The 16741-nt window shown below is 55.8% G+C and overlaps 7 protein-coding genes across 7 annotated transcripts; 5 read left to right on the forward strand and 2 right to left on the reverse strand.

The window, feature by feature from the left end:
• The first annotated feature begins 286 nt into the window (after nt 1-286).
• C8Q71DRAFT_495734 (uncharacterized protein) lies at nt 287-1603 on the forward strand. Its single transcript, XM_047918927.1, has 4 exons — nt 287-317; nt 371-1211; nt 1319-1429; nt 1485-1603. Exons 2-3 carry the CDS (start codon nt 547-549, stop codon nt 1398-1400), a joined length of 747 nt encoding a protein of 248 aa, XP_047780855.1. The 5' UTR covers nt 287-317; nt 371-546; the 3' UTR covers nt 1401-1429; nt 1485-1603.
• A 948-nt stretch (nt 1604-2551) lies between these two features.
• C8Q71DRAFT_722123 (uncharacterized protein) lies at nt 2552-3241 on the forward strand (the record flags this gene model as incomplete). Its single annotated transcript, XM_047921510.1, has 2 exons — nt 2552-2803; nt 2861-3241. The coding sequence occupies 2 exons, from the start codon at nt 2552-2554 to the stop codon at nt 3239-3241; spliced, it is 633 nt and encodes a 210-aa protein (XP_047780856.1).
• A 457-nt stretch (nt 3242-3698) lies between these two features.
• Nucleotides 3699-4982, forward strand: C8Q71DRAFT_855750 (uncharacterized protein; the record flags this gene model as incomplete). The annotated part of the gene is made up of 2 exons (XM_047927217.1): nt 3699-4166; nt 4224-4982. The coding sequence occupies 2 exons, from the start codon at nt 3699-3701 to the stop codon at nt 4980-4982; spliced, it is 1227 nt and encodes a 408-aa protein (XP_047780857.1).
• A 3275-nt stretch (nt 4983-8257) lies between these two features.
• Nucleotides 8258-9684, forward strand: C8Q71DRAFT_495776 (uncharacterized protein). Its single transcript, XM_047918929.1, has 4 exons — nt 8258-8666; nt 8726-8801; nt 8860-9137; nt 9199-9684. The coding sequence occupies exons 2-4, from the start codon at nt 8727-8729 to the stop codon at nt 9506-9508; spliced, it is 663 nt and encodes a 220-aa protein (XP_047780858.1). The 5' UTR covers nt 8258-8666; nt 8726; the 3' UTR covers nt 9509-9684.
• A 592-nt stretch (nt 9685-10276) lies between these two features.
• Nucleotides 10277-11329, reverse strand: C8Q71DRAFT_495756 (NAD(P)-binding protein). The gene is made up of 4 exons (XM_047918928.1): nt 10858-11329; nt 10755-10805; nt 10606-10701; nt 10277-10550 (listed from the first exon to the last, which is right to left on the reverse strand). Exons 1-4 carry the CDS (start codon nt 10951-10953, stop codon nt 10368-10370), a joined length of 426 nt encoding a protein of 141 aa, XP_047780859.1. The 5' UTR covers nt 10954-11329; the 3' UTR covers nt 10277-10367.
• A 288-nt stretch (nt 11330-11617) lies between these two features.
• C8Q71DRAFT_831371 (PALP-domain-containing protein) lies at nt 11618-13961 on the forward strand (the record flags this gene model as incomplete). Its single annotated transcript, XM_047926371.1, has 14 exons — nt 11618-11969; nt 12018-12088; nt 12145-12190; nt 12247-12358; nt 12417-12430; nt 12489-12595; nt 12655-12660; nt 12721-12939; nt 13008-13101; nt 13156-13259; nt 13330-13412; nt 13467-13682; nt 13733-13763; nt 13881-13961. The coding sequence occupies exons 1-14, from the start codon at nt 11735-11737 to the stop codon at nt 13959-13961; spliced, it is 1419 nt and encodes a 472-aa protein (XP_047780860.1). The 5' UTR covers nt 11618-11734.
• Nucleotides 13962-13998: 37 nt separating this feature from the next.
• C8Q71DRAFT_495832 (uncharacterized protein) lies at nt 13999-16673 on the reverse strand. The gene is made up of 8 exons (XM_047918930.1): nt 16395-16673; nt 16128-16312; nt 16021-16067; nt 15818-15962; nt 15036-15765; nt 14874-14980; nt 14622-14820; nt 13999-14558 (listed from the first exon to the last, which is right to left on the reverse strand). Exons 1-8 carry the CDS (start codon nt 16441-16443, stop codon nt 14134-14136), a joined length of 1887 nt encoding a protein of 628 aa, XP_047780861.1. The 5' UTR covers nt 16444-16673; the 3' UTR covers nt 13999-14133.
• Nucleotides 16674-16741: the final 68 nt, after the last annotated feature.

The raw sequence follows: 16741 nt of genomic DNA on the forward strand, positions 1-16741 counted from the left end.
AGTCCGGCCTCCGTAACGCTGCCTTACCTTCTGTGTCACGTGCCCATGACAAACTGGGCGTCGTTGGTATAGCGTTGTTGTTGTTTTCGACTCACCGAACGCTGACGAATGCAGAGCGATACCTCTCTACGAACTACGTGCAGGTATGTCATCCGCCAGTAGCTCTGACATTGCTAACATGCAGGTGAGATTACCCGAGAGCCACTCACGCTCAGTTCGGTGTGACAGAACCAGCTTCATTTACACCGCGCTCTCTCACAGCGAGTGAGATACTACGAATCTGAATACATGTGTGACTTACAATTAGACCCTAGTAAGTAAGTAATCCTGGCTCCGTAATAATCTACAAGCTTGACGATGAAACTCCTAGCCAACTCCGCTTTGTCCCAGCCTCCGTTGCCCAAATCCGGCGATCTATGGCTCGAAATTGCTTTGTTCTACAGCTAGGCCAGTTCGCGAAATGCCGAGCGTCCGGCCACAGTCGCGACCACGGAGGTCAGCTCTTCTCGCGTTCCTCGATCGTGCACTTTCGTTTCTCCTATCACGATGAACCCCAACGCTCCCTCCTTCATTCCTCACGCTCGTCTACGAGAATCTGTTACGCCTAGAGCACGTCCCCTTCCGATCTCAAAACGAGCAGCAGAACCGACACGACCTAATGGTACCGCCACGCTGTACAACCCACCGGAGACCTTACTCCAGCCCACGATACCAAGGCTCAACTCAGCGACGGCAGAGGCTCAGCAGCGCCTGCTGCAAAGCTTACTCTCCACGCGTTCCGAGAGCGTCACGCCACGCCCGACGCGTCCCCCCGCATTAGCACATGTACCGCCTACCCGGCCACATTTAACACCCCTGGCAACACCCGCACCGGAGCCACCTCTGAGACCGTTCAACGAACCTCCACCTGCACTACTGGCGCTCTTCAGCGCGATGCATATCGCACAGGCCACCGCGCCTCCGAGTGCGCCCACTCACGCACCCGCCTCCTCAGCCCAGTTGCTCGCGGCCCTCGCGCGAGTCGAGGTGCGACTCACGCAGATGATCGCGCAACGGCTTGAAGGGGAGGCACAGGCCCGGCGGGGCACGCCTGCGTGGGAGGTGCACCTCTTCGAGTCGTCGCGCTGGTGGAAGGTGCACGCTGAGCTGCTTCGGCTCTCGCATGATGTGTATGAAGACCCGTCGGACGAGATAAGAAGCGTGTTCGAGCGGTGCGTCCATCCTTGTGACGTGTGGGATGTGTTGATTGGGGCGGCCTATGGGTGGAGTGGGATCGGGTGGGGGTGACGTGCATGAATACTGACTGATAGTTTGGCAGCAGGCTTACCTGGCAGTTCTGCATGAACATGCCTGGCGAGGCAGGGGAGAAAGCTAGGTCCGAATTTGAGAAGTCCACCTGAGATGGTTGTTCGTCGCCTGTCGTGTGCTTGTAAGTATCTTGTAGACGTATGACCCTTTCACCCACCCCATTACTGACGCGCAAGGGCCAGATCGTCGTCGTTATCTACTCACCAGCTGTTATCCATCCATGCGTTGCTTTGCATCCTGTGTTTCATTATTCGCCCTCTTATTCTGTCTCGCTCTGTCGTCGCTCTGCTCAATGTCGCTAGTATAGTTATGACTGATACGTCCCTCATTTACGCTCACGACCCTGGATGCAATCGCGATGACTTCTTACGCTTTGCGGTCGTAATAGTACTTGCTACAAATCTAGTCGAGACGCCAACGTAATCAACCATGCAGTGTTGCTGCTATATGTATCGGTGAGGTGGCGGCAAACAGGTGGCGGCAAACGGGATGTACTCGCCTGCTGTCGATACGTCGCTGCGCATTGTATCGAACGTCAGGGACTCTTGTGCAGTGGTCGGGTACGACAACCTGCCCTCGGCTGTGGACGAGCGAGACCAGAGACGTCGAGGCAGCCACAGCATGGTGCTGCATAAGGAAGGCAGACCAAATAACGCGTACACAACGCGTCGCCGACCACCCAATAGACGCGGGGAGTGTGCTCATGTACCTCCTGCATATGATTTCGATCGCTCCTTTGAGGATACAAGGTACTAATTGGTGTCTCGCACATTCTTCAAGCCTGTAAAGCGCAGGACTGCACCTTGAGGCTAGACATAGACACAGCAATCTGCCATGGCGTTGGGCACCGCGCTGCGATGGGATGTACTTATGTGCTGTGCAATTGCCTAAGAATTCCACATGTTTAGACCTCAGCCCTTTCGTGAGGACGTGCAGTCGAAGCGTGAAATACGTTGAGCATCTGCGGAAGGCTGTAAGGCAATACGAGCCTCGCCTAGGGCAGTGCGGCGGTAGCACAGCACAGGCTAGAGGATCATGGAGGTAAGTTAAGAGTCCAAGTCGCTCGGCACTCTGCGAGTGGCCACTTTTGGCGCCCGAGTACAAAGGACGGAGCCACGCGCGGTTCCTTTTCTCTCTTCATTCATTATCATCGACGTCCCCTCCCCGGCTTTGATCTCCTTCACAACGCTCACAAGCCTTCGCTATCCCGACATCAATAACACCGCAACTCGTGTCTACAGACATGGCCACCAATTACCAAGCTATCGTCGCGTACATGGAGATGGTGGACGCCACTGCCAATGGATGCATGCTAGACTCCTACGACGCTGCCATCCTCGAGTTCGTCGACGAGGCATACATCAGAGAGTTCTCTCTCCTGCCGCACCTCTTCGAGATGAATGCCGGGCCTCCACGACCCGATGCCTACGAGGCCGCGTCTCCGGTTGCTATAAGCACACAACCCGTTACGACCGAGAGCGACAGCAGCAGTCTGGTAAGCCAACAGTGACTCGCAATCGTAACGGGATATGTACTTACCTGCTATCATCAGCTGTCGCTCCAGGACAACTCCGCTGGATTGGACTTTAATGTTACTGTCAATGTGCCCAACGAGGACAATGTAGGCGATGTCGACAAGTCCACCTACAATTATCTCAACATTGATCCTCCGGTTCACGCGCCCGCACGCATTACGATCCCCCTGCCCGGGTTCGCAGAATGGAAGGGGGAGGACGAGGAGTTCACCATGTGGTGGGATCTCCTACGAGAGATGGAGGCGGCCGACGAACCTGCCCCGGTGGCAGACATGCTCCTCGATGAGTCTGTGCTCGAATGCACTCTGCTGTTCGCCCGATCGGAGGGCGCCGAGTCACTCGACGGAGGACTTGAGGGTATCCTGAGCGGCGTGGGCCTTCGCGGGCTAGAGATATGATCGTCGAGAATCAGACGGCAGAGCGGTGATGGAGGTAGCAACGGTGTAGACGAGGGTCACTGTCTGTACGGAACTGCAATATCTATGGACGGATCACTTGGGCAGACGCAGAGATTGGGGGGGGGGGGTAGTGTATTGCCTCGATTTCACGACATAAATTCATGTGCTTGTTCTTTGTGTCGTGTGCAAGCGAATGGCCTAGTAATTATAACACTGATCAGTAAGTAAGTGAGTCGACCATACAACTGACCGGCGTGACTCCAGCCTCGAGGCAGGTGCACGGGACGACAAAGGCATGGTAATGGTACCGCTCTCACGGCATATTGCGAGCGCCCGAACACAAAGGACCATCCGGAGTCGCGTCTCTCTTCTGTCGTCGCACTCACCTGTGCATCCCCATCGCCTATCTCCCGTCGTCGTATCGCGCACGATTGAAATGCATCCGCCGTCGGCAGTCATGACACTCGACTCCGAGATTGCTGAACCCGCCGCTTCGATTACGCAGCCCAACGCTACGCAGAGCATGGGCTCCCTTCAGCCCTCCGACGCGACGTCACGGCGGAAGGTCTTTAAGAAACCAGTTCCGAGGTATCCCCCAGGGATACCTATTCACAATGCCGCGCAAAGCACGGGATCCCTTCAGCCATCCAACGCGACGTCACAGCAGGCGGCCGGACAGAAGGAAGTCCCTCGGTATCCTCCAGGGATACCAATTAGCCACGTCACGCGGGGCATGGGCTCCCTGCAGCCCTCCGATGCGATGTCGCGACAGGAGGCAGAGAAGAAGCCGATTCCAAGGTATCCTCCGGGGATACCCATCCCCGCTAATCGCCGCGGACATCATCGCCAGGAATCAACCAAGTTCTCATCTGCGAACTCTTGGAGTTCAAATCCAATTACGACGCAAGACAACCATGCGGGCAAAGTAAGCCATTGGTAATCTTAATCGTAACTAGATTTGTACTCACCAGTGCTACTGCAGCGTGTTCCCTTGTCCATCGACATACGCAACCTCTCCGATGCTGCATTCGCTGCCAGAGGGCAAGCTCTGGCTGAGCCAGCGGTCCACGCTGGTACTATCTTGAACCCCGTATGGATCAATACGCCACGCGTCGGCCTGCAGCACACGATGCACACGACGAACCACCTTCTCGAGCCTTTCAGGAACGGAGGCGACATCCTCAACCCTGCGTGGGTCGAAAACGCGCGCGTGGGTCAGGGCCAAGTAGCCGGCGCCCACGGGCACCAACTCGAGGCCTTCAGACTCGATCCTACCCGCGACCCAGCATACGCAGGAGGCCTGCGCAGGTGGGGCGACAGAGCGGCGCCACGAGGCGTGCCTCCCAAGTCCCCGATCTACGAGTACGGTCAATCGGACGAGTACGACTGGGCTGTCGCAGCCAGTACGTACGACCACCTTCAACTCGAAGACACGCGGTTCGCGGTGGACTTCTTGGATATGTGGAAGTACGAGTCGGAGGTCTTCAGAGAGTTGAACGAAAAGTGGGTCCGAGAGGCGCTGGTCGCGGACGAACGGCCGGAGGAAGAACCCATATTGCTCAAGGAGGTTCACTTCGATGGGAGCACGGGGTTGCTCCTGGCCATGGCGGACGACACCACGTTGGACGGAGGTTCTGGGGACACGTCGTCCGGTGGACTGCCATCGTTGCCGGTCCTGGACGACATCGTTCCGGGGCTTGTCGGCTTGGGTCAGGCGTTCGAGGAGGAGCGACGGCAGTGAACCCAACAATGTTGGTCGACAAGGAGCGAAGAGACGGGAGCTGTTGAGGAGGGAGTGTTGCGAGATAGAGATCGAAGAAGAAATGGCGATCGCGTGTTAGGGGCTGATGGTGCCGCGTGTCGAACTGTCTTGTACTTAGATTCTTATTGTCTTTACCGTTGCTTGGCAACACAATTCTCCGCATAGATGTCGTTGGATGATGTTTAAATTGTCCAGCACGACAGCATCTACACTGCGGCTGTGCACCAACGTGAATACCGGACATGTTCTGTCAGAATTAACGCTACGCACCTACGTCCCTCGCTACGTAGGAGTGGTGCTGATATCTGCTGGACAGCATATCAACTCAGTAGGTTGTTGACTACCATGTAGCACGTCTTACTAACTTGAAACAACGTGCGTTCGTTCGTTGCCTGAACAGTGTCCATCACCCGGAGAACGCGACTGAGCTATTGTCGGTGAGCACCTGCAAGCCATGTTCCGCTATCAGCCTGTGAACGCAGTGCATCCACCATCGTAGTATTGACCTACTCAGAGGACCCGAACGTCCGTCCACTCCAGGCTGTTCACAGGCCCGCGACTGGAGCCACAACCGCGTAAGCGCCGGATGTAAGAGATCGCCACCGGGCTTGAACTCGATCTGTATGTACACTCTTGTTGTTGTCCCCCACGACAAATCCTGTCTTACAATACAAGGAAGCAACACAAGCCCCGGTCAACTTGACAGCCCACCATCAGCTAGCGATGCACACAACGTAGTTACAATCACTCACCAGACGCGACACGGGCGCGAGCCTCAGTACCACGAATGTGGCCTTTGTTCAACTATCTGTTATCCTGTCTTCAAACACCGGACCGCACAGTGGCAGCATATACATGAGCAGCAATGGAACGCTGATGAAGCCCTACGACATTGAACACGCCGTTGGGGGAACCAACGCCACTCCGCCCGGTGTGTCCGCGATCCAAGTGTTGATTCCCTTATACCCTGCACGTGCTGCACTGAAAGCAGATGCACTTCATTATCTCGTGGCACCCGGTGAAGGTCGATAGGGCAACCAAATCACGATCGTTGACCAGGCATGGGAGGTCTACGGCGATGGTGTTCTTCTGCAACCCATAAAAGAAGATACGACAAGTAGGATTGCTCAGTAAGTAATTGTGTGTCAGACCGTAGCTGGCTTTCTGCTTACCCGATGCGTCTTCGTCGATCATACGACCAGATCACATAAGCCCTGCTCTTTGCGATCGCATCTTTATGGCCCCAGAAAACTACGCTTCAGCGAGGCTGGAGGGCGCCGCTTGATGCGCTACGCCCACTCGGTCTGCGACAGGTTCGATGGCGCCACGCCTGTATACAGCCTTGCAGGTACCATCAGGGACACCCCTCAAGGCGCTCTGCACAACATTGTCAGTGTTTTGCGCACGGTCATGATATGATAGTGTTACTCACGACTCTTCTCAAACCACCAACGACGCCTTCTGGGATTGCGTGTGTATCGTCCGAGTCAGATGGATCCACAGACACGGCTTACAGCCCTGAGACCTGTCGGCCACCCCGCCCACACCAGCGAGTGCATGCGAGCACGGTGCGAGAACCGTCGATGCGATAGGGCGGAGGACAGATGCCGGTCCGTTGCGACTGAATCGACTGTCCTTTCTGTACACTTCTAGGAAGGGCGCCCTACTACTGATGCAACGATCTTCTTTTCCCTTGACCTTCGAGGACACTATCAAGCGGCGATTTCAAATGCGCATCGCCAAGGAGGTCCTGTGGACCAGAAGGCAGCCACTGACGCTCGAAGTGGAACCGTGTCGAGCGTCGCTGGCGGGCGGAGAGGTTCAGTCGATTTTACTGCGAGTGGATGGACTGCTCCATCTGCGGACAGGCCGAGTCCACGTCGACACAGCGTGTGAGTGCCGCGCGAGGCCCACCAAGAGGGCCACATTTAGCAACGGCCGCGGCGCAAGGAGCGGGAGTTGGGGAATCTGAAGGAGGGATTCCACGCTGTTGTCGCCATGTTGATCCAGGAGCCATGACTGGCGGCTGTGCTACACACAGTTCGGTCAGGACCTGCTTTCGACCTCCCACATGTATATCTCACCTGCACGTATAGGGAAGACAGCGAACAGAACGTTGCACTGCCCAAAAATTGCCATTCGATCAGTCTTCAGTGACTATCGGAAGACGTCGTGAGGAGCAACGGCGAGACAAGCCGTATCGGGGTGAGTGCGAGAACGAGCTCTTGGGTGATGTGAGATCCACGACGTTGATCATCCCTGGAGCAAAGGCAGCGGCGTCGCTGCACGGTCGACATGAGAGACGATGAGGAGAGACGATGAAGGCGATGTGTCGCAGATTTGGCCTGATTGACTCATGGGAGGGTGTAAAAACGCTGTATCAGTGCGCCAATTGCTGATTCGTCAATAGCGTGGCATACTGTTACTGATACGACGCCAATTGTGGCTGAAGCGTCAACAGTGACGGCCAGCTGGCATGAGCTCGAGGTGGGGTACTTCAGTCGAAAAACCACACGATATACAGTCCTAGTTTCTACATACTGTCAGGAGGCTCAACGAAGTCGTGACAGGTGTGCTGAACAGTTTGTACCAGCGGCGCGCAACTTGAACGTTCCGACAGCGGAACCCGCTGGTGGCTGTGACCCGCTCCGGCTGGATACGGAAGGCGAGCCAAACAACGCGTACACAACGCGTACCACAATATAGCGTCGCGCTTCCGAGTCGGTCGCGCCGTAGTTAGTCGCGCCGCAGTGCATCGTCCCCGTCTTGCGTGTGGTGGTGGATAAACGTTTTGACCCGTTTCAGAGCCGATGCCATCGAATTGAACACTACGTCGCCCATCATGCCGCCGGAACGGTCGGGGCGCGGCCAGCGTCGCCCAACCGAAACACAGTGGGTCAAGTGATAAGAGAGAGCGCCATTTCCCCATAGAAGCTTCCTTCGAAAAGCGAATGAGTGGCAGAGTTGCACAATGGGAGGTTTAAGAGCCGGAGCGGCGTGTGTTCGAGAATAATGGAAGCAGAGGCCGAGTGGCCCGGCACTCTGCGAGTGGCTAGTTTGCGTCGGACATAAAAGAGCACCATCGGTCGCACCTCTTCCCCCATTCCCCAGCTCCTCGACGATATATCTCGCCACTCACCTTCGTACTTCTCACCGACATTGCGTCGACATTTCGCGCGACAGCAGGCCGGGCCCGAACTATAGCATCTGTCAACTTCCTCGCATCAGAATGCCCGACGCAATGGCATGGACACGCACCTCCAATACCGACAATGCGACGTCATGGACAGGTGAACACGCGCCGGTATGTAGTTGTACTTGTTCTCCTGGTATGGTTCTCACACTCCCATCGCAGAGACTCTTCGGAGGGTTGTCCGCGAAATCTCTGAGTACCCATCCAGTTACGACAGTGAACAGCAACCCAAGAATGGTCAGCGATACTGTTTGCAACCGATCGTTACTGGATGCGAACTCACAATGCCGCGATGCAGTTTGCACCCATCGTCATTAAATTTCAGCGTCTGGATCAAGGAACCTACCCTACCTGCTGCTCGACGGAGAGTGGCATGACACAGCATATAATTGGCTGGTCTGCGGAATCGCACTTAACGGCTTCATTGGAGACGCATACAGACAGTGCACGCAGACAGAATCGCGGCCATAGTAAGTGGATGCTCATCTTGTCTATAATCGGATACCCACTCACGATCGATATATCGTAGCATGCCCTGTTCCTCGTCTCTTTGGGTCGCTTGTCCGACGGGAAATGCGTCCGACCCATCGGCTCCATGCTGGATCGTCAGTGTTGTCGATGCTTTCAATGATCATCCGTGCCAACCTCACTGTGACACACCAGCATCAGTTTATATGGCCAACGAACGAGGCTAATTCACCCACTGTGGAACACCACCAGAGGACCACGAAAGTCCACCGAGGCGAAGCATCAAGGGTATATATATATGCCCAGCTTGTAAGAAGACGTTCAGCCGTGCAGATGCCTTCAAGAGGCATTTCAAGGGGCGGTCGGCGGCGGAGTGCCTCCGGTACCTTCGTGGTCAATAGTTTCAAGCCCATTGAACCCATCAGCTCCATGCCAGCTGACCAGTCTTTCAGCGCAATGACACCACACATTCGGTATGTGATGATACGCCGCTTCTCCTGTTCGGTGATGTCGTTGATCTCAACACCCACCCAGTGTAGCGGTGCGTCAGAGACGTGCATGGAGCCACAAGCCCCATGGGCCATGTCAATCGAGTTTCAGCGGATCGGTCATCCCGGACTGGCTGGCTCAGAGCTATACACCGAGGCCACAGCGCCGGCTAGGATGTGTGTACACGGTACACACCAGGAAGCCATCAAGCGTATTCGCGATCCTCCGACATCGGCCGCACCCCCCATGCGCCCTGTGTGCGACACGACAACGCTGCACCGGACACCGATGCTGCCGAGAACCCGAGCGTGGCGGCGCAATAACTATCGGCAGTGTGGATGGACCGTCTGAGTAACGTCCAGATTCCCCAGCGGGCTGCCGTAGCTACGGCTGGCCACGGTGACCAGCGACAGGCCAGGGCGAGCGCATAACGGCATTAGCTCCGGCGGCCGCTTGACTCTGTTCATCCTCCAACACACCCGCTGTAGCGAGCACGTCGATCCTCGTCGGTTAGCCGCCGAAAGGAGTCCAACATCGCGACGTACAGTCGAGCAGTCCATTCGGCAGGACTTCAAAGCTTCACGGCTCTGTTCATCACCGCAACGCAAACCGGGGGTCTACGTGCTAATGCAAGTGACTTCAGCCAGCCGAAACGAGCCATTTCTGTCAGTGTCAGCGTCGCAGGGCGTCCGTCCACCGCCGGCAGATGAAGGGAAGACTCGAAGGCCGATGCCAAATACCCAGGGTTTTCATAGATGGAGCATAAAGCGATCGTCCGCGGCGGCCCGGTGGAAACAATGCACTCCAAAATCGGACGCGAGAGAGACGCTCATAAGAGGCACAATGCAAGCCATACACGGTAGGCAGGACGAGATGGCCGAGGTCCAAGTTATGCGTTTGCCTTGAGAGCCAATGCTGAGCTTCAGCCGCCCGAGAGTCCGAAACGGCGTCAACTTCGAGACGAGCTGTGGATGAGTCTCCACGAGAATTGTCGTCTTGTAGAATGCACAGGCATAACCGTGGGGCCTTCATGCGACGACATCGGGGGATGTAGTCAGATGCGTGTACGCACGTCGAGTGTCGAGCTGTGTGGACGATGACGACACTTCGATTCTAGCTCTAGTGAGCACACATGACTAGCCATACATGTTTAGGTCTGGACTTCCGGAACTGAACGTACACATCTAGTAGCGCAATACTGCCCCTGCCGTCACTCAGAGCAAGCTCTTGAGGATACCATCGCCCTCCACCAAGACACACGGCCCGCCGTAGATAGCCTTGCCTTCGAGACCGTTCTCCTTGATGTACGAGACGACTTCCTCGTTCTCGGCCCCTGGCTGGAGCCATACGGCTGGAATGTTGAGGTTCTTGGCTTGCTCGAGGAGGCCAAGGGTAATCTTTGAAATGAGGATGAGTGCGACTGCGATCATAATGCACGGGACTATCACTCACCTTTGCATTGGTGATAATGCTGACGGAGGTGTGCGTTGGGTCCGGAAGGTCAGCCAGCGTCCGGAGAGCGGCTACACCCGCAAGCTCGTCCTCCTTCTATGTGACATTCAGAGGTCAATCCGACGTGTTACGATCGCTTTGGTACATACAGGATGAACAGGAGTAACGTCTTTGTCCCGTGCGAGATACCATCGGAGGACCTGAGCGACCACAGTCAGTCTGGATGCAGGCGCGCTTCGGCAGACCGCTCACCTTCGTGCCAAACTTCGATTCGTCCTTCGACGCGCCTACGACAGCATATTTAGGCGAAGACAAGAACGTCTTCTTGATCGGGTCAAATTCCGCCATATAGATGAAGGTTCTGACGCTGCCTCGGAGGAAGGGCCTGGAGGTCGGGATCGAGGAGACGAACTGCCAGGGGGTTGTTTATCAGTCGCGCCCGACATGGCTGCCTCAGCAGGTCACGCAATCCCTGGACCAGAGTGGTGATATGCTACCATCTGACGATGTGGACATCGGGAAGCTCCAGCGCGAGTGCATATGCTGCGATAGAGAGTGAGGGACATTCCGGTCTTCTCGACGGCGAGACGCGGCGGTGGCACGGACAATCACCGCACAGACGCTCCCGGACGCGTGCATGTGACTGCAAATCGAGGGATGGTCCGTGCGCGGCGCCGGCAGAGTATAAGAGGGAGCGCGAGACATCTGAACACCTCATACTTACCTTGATGGAACGTTCTCCTTCACGTCCCAGGAGCGTTGGCCGTAGGGGCCTCTCATAGCACGGCGACCATGTCCTCAGGGGGGTTTTGCGGTTTGTATGGGCTTCGGCTCATGCACCGTCTCAATATTTTCCTGTCCCGCTTCGGCCCTCGGGCTGGGCGGGCCTTCATTTTTGTCCCCGCGTCCTCCTAACCCTAACCCCATGTCTAGCCAATGGCTGCTCATGTCCATGACGTCGTCTCGCGACTTTGAACGCGACTCGAACCTGAATATATCTTGTCTTTCTACTACTCACTTGCAAGGACGGCCAACCATCGCCTCGTCGCAAAGTACAATCTGAATCTGCTACGAAGCATAGTACAATATCTGGCACGGCTGGCTATTTTTATTCTCAGGTGCTCGGGATATGGTTCTGACTTGGGTAGCATCTAAGCTGCCCTCTTGGCTACATCTACCTCCACGCTCGACTGCTCGACACATCTTCTACGGAATCATCATCGGCTTCTCCCTATCACTGACCTCAACCTCTTTCGCTCTGTGGTATCAAGAACGGAAGAGGGAGCGCATTTCCAAGCAATTCGAAGCACGTCCGATTGAGCTCAGAAGCGACGAGGTCATCAATGGGGTGACAGGACTTGTCGGTATGTTGATTCTCAACGAGGCGCAGTGTGGCGCTAACACGGAGTCAGGAAACACACCACTGGTGCGAATAAACTCCCTGAGTGATGCTCTCGGCGTGGAGATTTTGGGGAAGGCAGAGGTTGGTACGTTCGCGGATACTTCACGCGACTCGCGCCTTCACGTGTGCTCTCCAAGTTCCTCAACCCAGGAGGAAGTGTCAAAGACCGTGTTGCACTGCGAAGTGGGTATATGTGTATGCCATGACAATTTCGCATTGAACCAAGCGTTCTCGGGCAGTGATCGACGATGCAGAACGTCAAGGGCTCTTGCATCCGCATACAGGTTCCCGAATCTTCGAGGGCACAGTTGGCTCGACTGGGATCTCTATAGCTACGGTTGCAAAGGCTAGGTGCGGATATCTCTTGTCGTCAGTACCGAGGTATTGACGGCGCAGGGTTACTACTAAGAGGTTACGAAGCAAGTACGCAGATTTAGCACTCAAGGAGAGCGACTGCTGACACTTGGTCCTTTGTATTCAGCTATAATTATGCCCGACGATGTTGCACAGGAGAAGGTACAGGCGTTACTTGCCCTCGGCGCCCAAGTAGAGCGTGTACGACCCGCGAGCATCGTTGACAAGAAGCAGGTAATCACCTAGCTTTCCTATATGTAACAGCCCGCTCACGTCTTCATTCACAACTCCAGTTTGTGGTGAGCTCCCAGGCGATGAGCTGTATGCGTGGAGTTGTCAAGTCTCACCCAAGATCGTAGAACCTTGCTCGCGACCGCGCCAAAGCATTCGGGCTCGATGACGGGCCCTCCCCTAGCCTCCATGTGCCGCGTGGTCACTTGCTGCCCACAGCCAGCTCGTCTGTGATTGTTTCGACAGCTGCCACAGACGCGCTGGGTGAGGAGGAGGCCTTGATGTCGCCCAAACAAGAGGAAGAATTACGCGTCAAGCCTCGAGGCTTTTTCGCCGATCAATTCGAGGTCAATTCGTCGCGCATTTTCAGAAGGGTATTTGTCTAATATAAGCCCACTGGAACATCAACGAGCAGAACAGGAGCAATTACGAGGCACACTTCGACGCTACGGGCCCCGAGATCTGGAGGCAGGCCAATGGCAACATAGACGCGTTTGTGTCTGGCGCAGGTATGTTTGATCCGTTCATGGTTCCGTTAGATGCGCAAACACACAGCCATATAGGCACTGGTGGCACAATTGCAGGCACCGGGCAATTCCTGAAGTCGATCAATGAGGACGTCCTGGTCGTCCTCGCGGACCCCGAAGGCAGCGGGCTATACAACAAGGTATGTTCCGTTCACCGCTCCTTACTAAGCTTGACCGATGCTCATGTTCTGAACATCTTCCGCCGCGCAGATCAAGCATGGCGTGATGTTCGACCGCAGGGAGGCCGAAGGCACGAAGCGGCGTCACCAAGTCGACACAGTCGTCGAGGGAATGTGCGACTTTCGCCTTACCTCGGAATAACCTCACATCTAACCGAACTAATGCAGAGGGATCAACCGTTTGACAAAAAACTTCGAGCTCGCGCTCCCCATCATCGGGGACGTATTTCGGATAACAGACGCAGAGGCCGTCAGCATGGCCCGCTACCTCGTGCAGCACGACGGGTTGTTCCTCGGCTCGAGCAGCGCGTGCAACCTCGTGGCGTGCGTGAAGCTCGCGAAGAAGATGAGGTGGAAGGAGGGCCAGCGGATCGTCACCATCCTGTGAGTGGTCGTTAACATATAGGAGCACATGAGGCTGAACATGTACGTAGATGCGACTCTGGTAGCCGACATTATTCGAAGGTAGGTTCCGTTGAGTGTCTTCGACGACTTGCTGCTCACGCGTTCCCGTGCGCAAATCCTCTACCAGTTTTGGTGAGTCTGTCGAGGTATTGAAATGCATTTGTAAGATTAACCAAGCATTGCAGGAACGACGATTACCTACACAACGCCAACATACCGATCGATTCTCGCATTGTAGAAGACCTGTTGGCGCAATGATTCGAAGGACTGGTTTTCACAAATTCGCAAAACCGATCATCGACAAGCGGCCAACGGACAGTCTAATGCATTGCGTTGTAGTAATTTACATATGCAGGGATGGGTATACGAAGCGCACAAATACAGCGATACAGTACAATGATGTCATCGGTCCATGCGAGCAACGCAACACTCAACTACCAGAAGGACCAGCAGCGGATGAGAAGGAACCAAGAGGCGTGGTCGTGAATGGCAGTGGTCTGGGGGAGGATTGCATCTGCGATTCCTTGCTCGGCGAAGCACTGAGGGACGGCGTCGCTGATGGGCGACTGTTGTCTTGCCCATGTACGGACGGGCCCGGGTCGACAGGTCCTACGCGCAAGAAACCAGCCTGGACGAGGAAGTCCCACACGCGACTCGTCTTGTTGACATCGATCTTGACAAGGTCGCGTGCTTCGCGCCGACGCAGCTTCCCTCCGCGCCGTGCGTACTCGCGGACTAGGGTCTCCTTGATGACGAGGTAAGGTTTCGGGAGGATACGCAACTGGGAACAGAGCGTCTGCTCTTCTGGCGTGAGCAGGTGCAAGAGTGGGCTGTTCGCGAGATTGAGGGGTGCAGCTGCAGAGAAGACGAGGTCGGTCAGAACAGACAGATCCAGGCAGCTGAAAGTGAGCGACATACGCATCTTCCGCCCGGGTGGACCGGTACCGGAGGCGCCATGAGCCGATCCGCCTGGCTTGTTGGGCGTTGACTCGCGCTCGTGGCTCTTCCCACGTTCTGTGCGCACGTCGGAGACGGACGACTGCCGCCCACCCGGAGCGCGTAGCTGGGGTAGACGTTCCGGATAATAGTCCCGGGAAAGACTCGTCTTCGCCTGCGTCTGTCGGCGAGATCAGTGGCGGTAATGAAACAGACCACGCGTGGGACACTTACCCTCTTGGCCGCATCCGCTTCGTACTTGTCTATGTCCGCCACGGTTGTCAGTCCCATTCTGCGGTAGTGCTGCAGTTCTGTAATCCGCTTCCTCAACAAAGACTCATCTAGCCGTGTATAAATTAGCCAAAGACGAGTCGGAAGATTGTGGAGGCTACATACAGAGAATGTCAGCGCAGAACTCCTCGAAGTCTTGGGCTGTCTGCAATCGAGCGAAGGGACGCAATCGATGGACGATGTCTTTCTCCTCCTTTGGTCGCTTCTTCTCGGCAGCCTGCATCTGCTTGTAGTTGAGCAGTCCCCTGTCAAACATGAATGCCTTGTTCTCGAGCCGCTTGTCGATGCGCTGGTTGTACGACTCGATCAGTGAGAGCTTGAAGCCGAGGGAATCGGGCGTCTCAATGGGCGGTGGTTGCGTCTGCTCCTCTACCTCGGCCTCATCTGCGTTGCCGTCTGCCTTCGACGTGTCCTCTGACCGGCCTCGAGATTCTCTCGATGGGCTGCTGCCGTTCGCAATGTGGCCGTTGAAGAGACCGTTGGCGGCGCCGTTGGGCAGATGCTTTCCAGCGGGCGTATCCTTCGCTTTCAGCTCCTCCTCCCATTTAGCTCGAGCCTTGACGTCGAGGTCGTTCTCGTCTTCCGGTATCTGGTCACCGTCCCATTGCAGACATACACCAAACTCGAGATCCTTCACCAGGTCCTCGGCTTCGTTGTCGAGCTCATGTTCGAACTCGAGCCGACCGGGCAAGAACGTGGCGACTTCGTGGACGCTGGGGGCGGAAGTCGGCGCGACTTTCGGTGCGGGTGGGGGGTTGGTGTTCATGGTAGAGATCCTGCGGCGCTTGCGCTCCTGGAACTCGGCAGGGTCGACGTCGAAGTGGCGGTCCATGCGCTGCGAGGGGAAGTGAGGATGCAGGGGTACGACCAGTGAGAAAGAGGCGCACAGGAAGGGGCCAATCGGGCGAGTCTATATAGACGGATTGATAGTGCTCTTGCACTTCCTCCTTCCCCCGCGTGCCCACATGTTCGGCTATTGCTTGCCAATTGCCGAGCCCTTGCAATGCAATCCCCTCCAAGAGCAAGAGCTCCCTTCAGACAAGTCTTTGTTAATACAAGACGTTCCATAACGGCCGAAAAAAGCACTGACTCATCTGCTCCCCAGTCTTCCAAAAATATTGGGTAGGAATGTAGTTCCTGGAGACATCGACGGTTGTCAGGCGTTACGCTGAGATTGTGGCGGCCGAGCGTGCTTACCACCACCCGGTACGCGTGCCACCGTTTGTGTTGCCCGAATTCTTTCCCGCTGCAGAAACATGCCGGGCAGATATCGACACCGTCTCCGACCTCACAGACTGGGTCTGCGCATTTCATGCGAATCGAATGGGTTAAATCCCGAGCGCATCCATCACACTGGATCTGAAGACCAGGTTCATTGACGGCTATAGGGTAGATTTACGTAAGGATGCGCGTGAGAAATAGTGCGATGTTCTATACGACGAACTGGACCGAGAAAGAACATACTTTGGATTTCTTCTGGCTGATACTGTCTCTTACGATGCGTTACAGTCATATCCTACGAGCTCCAGGCGAGATAGCTGTCGCGGGACGTCTCGGATGCGAGTGTGGACGAGTTGTCGTCGGTGGCGGAAGACGCGTCGGTTGAGTTAGTCCGAGTCGACAGCGTTGAGATAGTCGCTAGTTCCAGTCAGACCCACAGATCACAGAATGCGTGACGACGAGCATGAAGAGACGGAATGGCTCTCGACGACGGCGACGACGGCGACGAGATGTCCGGCGACGACCCGCCAAAGCTCAACAAACACGCGTATTTGCGGTTATTTCCAAATCGGGAGGTAGCGCGTGAAATC

This window comes from Rhodofomes roseus (genome assembly GCF_022264815.1).
Source record: "Rhodofomes roseus strain CIRM-BRFM 1785 chromosome Unknown C8Q71scaffold_6, whole genome shotgun sequence".
Classification (NCBI taxonomy): Eukaryota; Fungi; Basidiomycota; class Agaricomycetes; order Polyporales; family Fomitopsidaceae; genus Rhodofomes; species Rhodofomes roseus.